This window comes from Leuciscus leuciscus, assembly GCF_965113295.1.
Source record: "Leuciscus leuciscus genome assembly, chromosome: 12".
In the NCBI taxonomy this organism is placed as follows: domain Eukaryota; kingdom Metazoa; phylum Chordata; class Actinopteri; order Cypriniformes; family Leuciscidae; genus Leuciscus; species Leuciscus leuciscus.
The window spans coordinates 17,360,625-17,368,125 of record NC_138736.1 but is presented as its reverse complement, the minus strand read 5'-3'; the positions used below and the strand labels follow the sequence as shown (position 1 = coordinate 17,368,125).

Sequence of the window (7,501 nt, the reverse complement as noted above, 5' to 3'; positions counted from 1 at the left end):
TCTAACATGACATCATGTGGTGGGAAATATATATATATATATATATTTTTTTTTTACTGTTTAATGCAATACTGTTTGATGCCAGTCCAAACATGAAGCATGCACGTATAGTTTCACACATCACTTGTATGACGTCTAAACATTGTTGCATTACAACAGTATCTGATAAACATTCTAATCTATCATCTGCCAAAACATCTTTAACCATCCTGTAGATTTGCCTGCATTAATTTTCCGATAAACGGCAGTCAAACCATGTGCAGAAACCAGACTTTTTCCCATGTGCACGCTCTGGAATCTGTGGTATGATTAATTGAAAGGCTGGTCGACAGCATCTCTTGCGTTTTCAAACATTATGGAAAACCATCTGGAATTGAAATATTTTCACCCCTCTGGGTCGCGTGGCATGGCTTGACTCCGGTGGGCTACACCCCATTCTGGTAGTATTTAAAGAGGGGCTCTCTGCTCTCCACTTCACAACAGTCCTGCAGTCTAACCGTGATCACAGACACCAGAGAACCAAAACAAACCCGTGGAGTGTGCTTCTGTTGGGAACTCTTTGAGGAAATGGCTGGAACAGTATTCAGATCATGCATCGTTCTCTGCTTGCTTATACATATGGTGAGTGAACACATCAATAATATATTCAAAGTAAAAGGACCTGTATTGCTATAAGCTTTATGCAGAATTGACATGAATTAGCTGATTTGATTATGTAAGTTGATTATGTATTATTTTACTATCATTTCAAATGACATAATGAGACAGATAGGAATTAAATAATCATTGTACAAGTGTATGTTTGTGCTACTATCTGCAGAGTGAGGCGGTTAGTTGGGGATGTGTTTAACATCTTAACTATAGTTTGGGATAATTTGGTCTAATTAAGTTTCATTTAATGCATTATAATAATGTTTCCCATGATAACATGTGAGGGGATTATGTAAGTCACTAACTGGTTTGTGTTCACATATGATGCTCAGAACAGTGATCTCAATGCAAACTGAACCATTTGAAGGAAAATATTCTGCATAATTTTAATGTATAATATTTATATATACAAGCTGTATTTGATAAATATGCCTAATTTATTATTATTATTTACTGTTTTATATTCAGTATAGCAGTCACTTTTTACACCTATGATATTTTTCCTACACCTTTTATTATTTTAAACATGCTTCATATGATGAAGTTATACTAGTGTAATTCCAAAACATCACTTCCCAAGTGGCAAATTACATAATCTCTAATGCATTTTATCCCCCCATGTGGCCATCAAGAGTATTGCATATGGACAGTCTGATCTATTAATTTTTTCCAGGCAGATTGACACATTTTAGAATAAACAACTGTCAAACAACATAGAGAAAGCAAACCTTTTGCTCTGTAATCTATGGTATGATAAAACTGTTATTACCACAGATTTCTGAAAGAAAGCTTCTATGAGGGATTGCTAAATCTGATGCAAGTTGAAACCCTAACATTGTGTCATTGTTCTATGCAGGCGATGTGTCAGGAATGCTCTCAGCCCTGTGACTGCCCAGCTGAGAGCCCTTTATGTCCTGTAGGCACCAGTCTAGTGCTGGACGGCTGCAGCTGCTGTAAAGTCTGTGCTCGACAGGCAGGAGAGCCCTGCTCTTTCCTGGAGCCATGCGACCATCATAAAGACCTGTATTGTGACTATGGTGTGCTCAGTGACACTGAGACAGGCATCTGTATTGGTGAGTATATGGGTGCAATGTTGTGTTTTGAAATGTAATTTAGGGGTTACACATTTTGTTATATAAAGAGGAGAGAATTAAAATGAAAATCAATGTTTCTGCATGTATTACACTACACTTTTTGTCCACAAGTGGGAGCCTCTCATTGTTATGAAGTTGTCTTATGTCTGTTGTATGTGTTGCAGCTCAAGAGGGTCAGACGTGCGACCTGGGGGGTGTGATTTACCGCAGTGGTGAGACGTTTCAGCCTAGCTGCAAACATCAATGTGTCTGCATGAATGGGGAGATTGGCTGCGTACCAACCTGTGCAAGCAACATACGGCTGCCCTCTCCAGACTGTCCCTACCCACGACGTGTCCAAATCCCCGGCAAGTGCTGCGAGGAGTGGGTGTGCGACCAGATCCCACAAGAAGACACCTTCCAGTCAGCAATGGCTGGTAGGTCAATCGGCAAGTCAAATTTTCTTTCATTTTGCTTCATGTTGAAACAGCTGCTTCTTTATCAAATCTCCCAATCTCCCGAAAGCCCTGTCATTGGGTGTGGGGCAGATGGGGACCACCTATGAATAAAAAATACTGAAATACGGTCCTGGCGGGCCCTGTGAATTTCCACATTTGCTACTTTTTCCATAGCAAACTTATTTTACTAGCTGCTCTGCATGACAATAATATGCTTTCCATTTTCATGTAAGTTATTGTCATTGGCACATGGATTTAACACCCTCTTTCTCTTCTTTCAGCATATAGAGAAATAACTGATCAGGGTGTCCAGTCTGAGAGCGCAAGGGACAACTGCATCGTTCAGACCACTGAATGGAGTGAATGCTCTGCAACTTGTGGCATGGGTGTGTCCTCTCGTGTAACCAATGACAATGAGCAATGCCAGCTAGAACGGCAGACCCGCATGTGCATGATCCGCCCCTGCCATGCAGAGCTGGAAAAGGACATAAAGGTAAGAAGGGTTGAGAGCACAAATTAAAGCTGAAAGTATACTTCCCTTGTCCATGTTCCACTCCGGACAGGCTTGTGTGATTAATCGTGAGTTAGACGGAGCGGAAGTATACAATGGGATTTAAAGGGTTAGTTCACCCAAAAATGAAAATTCTGTCATTAATTACTCACCCTCATGTCGTTCCAAACCCGTAAGACCTTCGTTCATATTCGGAACACAAATTAAGATATTTTTTATTAAATTCGAGAGCTTTCTGACCCCCCCATAGACTGCAACATAACCACCACTTTCAAGGCCCAGAGAGGTAGTAAAGACATCGTTAAAATAGTCCATGTGACTACAGTGGTTTAACCTTAATGTTATGAAGTGATGAGAATACTTTTTGTGCGCAAAAAACAAACAAATTCTCGTCGCTTCATAACATTAAGGTTGAACCACTGTAGTCACATGGACTATTTTAAAGATATCTTTACTACCTTTCTGGGGTAAGAAAGCTCTCGAATTTCCTCACGAAGGTCTTACAGGTTTGTAACAACAGAGGGTGAGTAATTAAAGACCGATTTTTTGGGGGAGAACTAACCCTTTAAGGCTGAAACTATGAAGTCCTTGATATGATATGTAGGGGAAATGATATTCATATTTAGAATTCACTGCCATGACTTATTCCCTTGTTTTAATTTAGTCAAATCATGGCCATGTCACAACTAATATATTGTGAAAACAAATTAATACAAGTTGCCACAATTTACTTAAAATGAGGAAAGTAATTTATGCAATGTAGGGAAAAAGTCTTAATTCGTGGCCGTGATTTCGACATCAGAACATGTCATGTGAGGGGCTCCATACGAAAAATACTTTACTCAAGTATTTTATATGTGATTGCATTCTGAAGTGTGTCACAAATCATAATGTGATGCAAGTATGCATTGTTCCATGGTGCATTATGGCGGCCACTAGTGTAAAATGTGTGCCTAATGGGACCCAGTGCATGCCGAAAGTTTGTTTATGGTCTTCACTTTTTTCAGTAGACCTATCAAAAACCATCTTAAATATTAATAGCCCACCTCTTCCCCATTACAGAGAGGGAAGAAGTGTGTGCGGACCCCAAAGAGCCAGCGCGGGATGCGTTTCGAGTTGTCTGGATGCCAGAGTATCAGGCTGTATAAGCCAAAGTTTTGCGGGGTGTGTACAGACGGCCGCTGCTGCACACCTCATGCCACCGTCACAGCCGAGGTGGAGTTCCGCTGTCCTGAGGGCGACACTTTCAGGAAGAGGATGATGTTTATTAAGACCTGCTCCTGTCATCACGATTGCCCCCGTGAGAACGATATCTTTCTTGCCTCAAACTCACGGAGAATGATTGGGGACTATGATAATGACATGTGAGGAGCTGTCCAGTGTAACACACACACACACACACACACACACACTGATAATCAAGCACATGTGCACATGAGGCAGCTCCGTGTTTTACTGAACCCTTTAATACTCACGCCCTGTGAGCATAGAATGTTTGACATGAAGTGGGCATTGTTAATGGCCCCGCAAAACTTCTCTTCTCTTGTTTGTAATTTTTGATGCTCTGAAGTCATCTGGCTGTTTGACTGGTCATGCTACAGCAGACCTGAAGCACTGAGAACTTTGTGTTAATAGGATAGTTCACTCAAAAATGATAATTCTGTCATCATTTACTCACCCTCATGTTGTTTCAAGCCTATGAGCTGTTTTCTTTTTCTTTTTGGGAACACAATAGGGGAGTTTTTGAAGAATCTTGATGCATAGCTTTCCATATGATAAAAATTCATTGTGATCACATCTGTAAAACTCAGAAAAGGACCACAAAGACACCAAGGAAATCAAAAGAAATATAGGGCATACAATTTTTACATTAATATTCTTAAGTCATAATGTAGTTCTGCATAATGAATAGAAAATTTAAATCAGTAACAATTTAATCACTATAAACTGTTATTGTGTAGAGAAGGGGTGAATGAAGATTCTTTAAAAATTCTCCAAATTACATAATTTGGGTTTGGAATACTGTGAGGTTAAATAATAACTTTTTTTTTAAAAATGATTTGTATTATTATTATAATTTTGATTATAAATAATGATTCTTTTTGGGTAAACGATTCCTTTAAGACATTGTGTACTAATGGAGTAGTTAATTTCAAGAACGTTTTCCTCAATACAGGAATAGATTGAAATGACAATAATGTAATCATACAATTGATATGTATTTTTTCTTTAATTTGTAAAATGTCATTGGGTCATCATTATTTACGATTATTTTAACCTTACAACAAGGAATAATATTTAAAAACTGACGTAATAACTTTTAATGTTTGTATCTAATTGAACACAATCTGACAAGTATGAAAATCTAAAATGAGTCCCAAAGTATTTTGGGAAGAAAACATTCCAACAAAAGAGGCTCAGATAATGAGATACTGCCTATGTTGTTTACTGTTTATTTAATAGAAAATGAATGGAAAAGAATTGAACAATGACGAATACACCTTGTGTAAATAATGTTAGACCGTGTACAGATTGTACTAATTTATGTAACTGTCGTTTAACTCTTAAATGTAGTTTTGTACGTGTACTGTATTACTCTGTGTTCATTGTAATCACCTGGCAATGATACCAGCGAGTTATTTTCTGATGCACTTTTATTTTCCAATAAAGAAATTATATTTTTATATATACTCTGTGGATTATTGAAGTCACTTAATCCTATACCAACAAAAGGCAACTGCACATTTAAAGGGCCCCTATTATGGATTTTTGAAAATTACCTTTCATGTAGCGTGTAACATAGCTCTAAGTGAATGAAAACATCCTACAAAGTTTTAAATCTGAAAGTGCACTGTATATAAAGTTATTGTCTTTCAAAAGTAAGAGTCGACTCTGAGTCAATGAAATGAATTGACCCTTCACTAAGCTCCGCCCTCCTTAGTTACTGTTGCTACGCCTGGAACGTCTATTACAGTATGTATGCACCGGTGTCAGACATTCCCAAGGAGATAATTAGTCATTTTTGTCGAACGGGTGAAATATCTGACAGAGCAAGACAAAAGGGACTGCAGTATGCATTCGAGGGATATATCCACGACATAATATGCAACCGATTAGAGAATAATTTAATCAAAATTGAAGCTAAAGCCTATAGGTCCCAGCGCAAGCAGCTGTCGCCTCATACGCTGCCCATTAAAATGGGAAACACACAAATTGAGGAACAGCTATGTTCATGCACAGCAGGGTAAGTGAAATTAGAAAATAATCTAATAATTATAAATCAAACATCTTATCCATAAATATTGTGGAATAAACACAAGACATTAGCCTGACCACTTTGCAATGATAACATTCTCCCGCTTATCTTTTTAGTGCGCCAGGCTACTGCTCACACGTCGTGGAGCTAACGTAGGTGTTTTTGGTAATTCTGTGGACATTTAGTTGTGAATGGGGCCTCCCACACTGCTTGATCCACGCCCGGCATTTCTCCCCTTGGGTTTTAGGTTTCGGGAAGGAACAAAATTCCACCCCCCCGTCCAAACTTTTCCCCGTCACAATCCATACGCACAACGCTTTGGCATGTTTCCCTCGCTCGAAAGCTTACCATACCTCCCGCTCCTAGTTACGGTTGCTAATCCACGATTGGCCTGTGGCGGTTTTCGGCCGTGGCTTAGCGAACGGTCAATTGTTTTTCAAACGAGTCATAAGCCGTTTCGTTGTGACGTCAAGAGGAAACATTAGCATATTGCCCGCCCACTTATTGCGCGCGCAGACACCAGGGAAGACTTGAACCTCAAACCTGCAGCTGATTCCTGTGGATACTGGATAGCATCATGTCGAGAAAGACGCTGTGCTCTACAATGTGAAGGTAAAGCCAGTTTTTTTTTTTCACTGCCCAAGGACGAGCATGTGAAGAATCAATGGTTAAAATTCATCTTTACCATATCACAGCAGTATAATCCTAAACTTTTGCTATATGCTCCCTTTATTTTACTGATGACTGAGTTGATTTGAGTTCGGAGTTGAGCTCGGAGTTGAGTTCAATGCAGGATTAGCAAACCGCTTGCTCTTGAAAGATTGTGTTCAAAATAGTTTTGAGTTTTATATTGTGTAGGTCTCCTGCCTGCTAACTTGCCAACTCACGTTATCACTGTATTACTGAAATACTTCTGCTGATCAGTTTGTGGGCCACTATTACCTATAACTATGTATATTAATGCAGATTGTCTGTCATTCTCACTACTTTGAGGAACTGATGCACTGTTATTGATAGTTTCCACGTGTTCACCACAATATATTACAAAAATACTCTGTAAATAAATGAGTACAAGTAAAATAATCGGTTTGTTGATGGACATTCACTTGTAAATGCTGATGGTGAGGAATTACAGTTGCAACATCTCATAATGTACCTCACACTGAGTGTATTACTGAGAAATGTCCTGCTCGAGTCATCCTTGCGATGGAGGTTTGGGTTAAATAAATAGTTCTTCCAGTGTTTCATCATCGGAGTCGCGCTCGCATTGATATTGATATATTCCGATTCTCAGATTGTGGAAATAAATCTAAATCTGAATCAGATATGTGCATTTGCGTCTGCCATGTAAGCGGTCAGATCAGATTTGACCCTGTCAATGCGAGTCATACATCATTGAAAAAGCAACAGTTGCGAATGACACCAACTGCGAACACATGACTCTTTTCAATGCCCAGGCTGCAACAAGGGGCTCTCTCCTCTTTTCTTCTCTGCTTTAAGAGACCAATGTTTGCTGACCTTTAAAGATGGTGCGGAAAGCAAAAACTTTTAT

The 7,501-nt window shown here is 39.1% G+C and overlaps 1 protein-coding gene across 2 annotated transcripts; it reads left to right on the top strand.

The window, feature by feature from the left end:
* Window positions 1-328: 328 nt before the first annotated feature.
* ccn2b (cellular communication network factor 2b) lies at window positions 329-5,379 on the top strand. Of its 2 annotated transcripts, none has more exons than XM_082186777.1 (5): window positions 329-621; window positions 1,508-1,724; window positions 1,910-2,161; window positions 2,464-2,675; window positions 3,756-5,379. In XM_082186777.1, the coding sequence occupies exons 1-5, from the start codon at window positions 568-570 to the stop codon at window positions 4,059-4,061; spliced, it is 1,041 nt and encodes a 346-aa protein (XP_082042903.1). In that variant the 5' UTR covers window positions 329-567; the 3' UTR covers window positions 4,062-5,379. The 2 variants fall into 2 exon arrangements, with proteins under 2 accessions (XP_082042903.1, XP_082042902.1); XM_082186776.1 differs by having other exon boundaries at window positions 343-621; window positions 1,910-2,173.
* The last annotated feature ends 2,122 nt before the right edge of the window (window positions 5,380-7,501 follow it).

Coding starts and splice junctions, on each gene's coding strand:
- ccn2b (XM_082186776.1), top strand. CDS start 568: ATGGCTGGAACAGTATTCAGATCATGCATCGTTCTCTGCTTGCTTATA. Junction 1,725..1,909: donor TGAGACAGGCATCTGTATTG/GTGAGTATATGG, acceptor TATGTGTTGCAG/CTCAAGAGGGTCAGACGTGC. Junction 2,174..2,463: donor AATGGCTGGTAGGTCAATCG/GCAAGTCAAATT, acceptor CTCTTCTTTCAG/CATATAGAGAAATAACTGAT.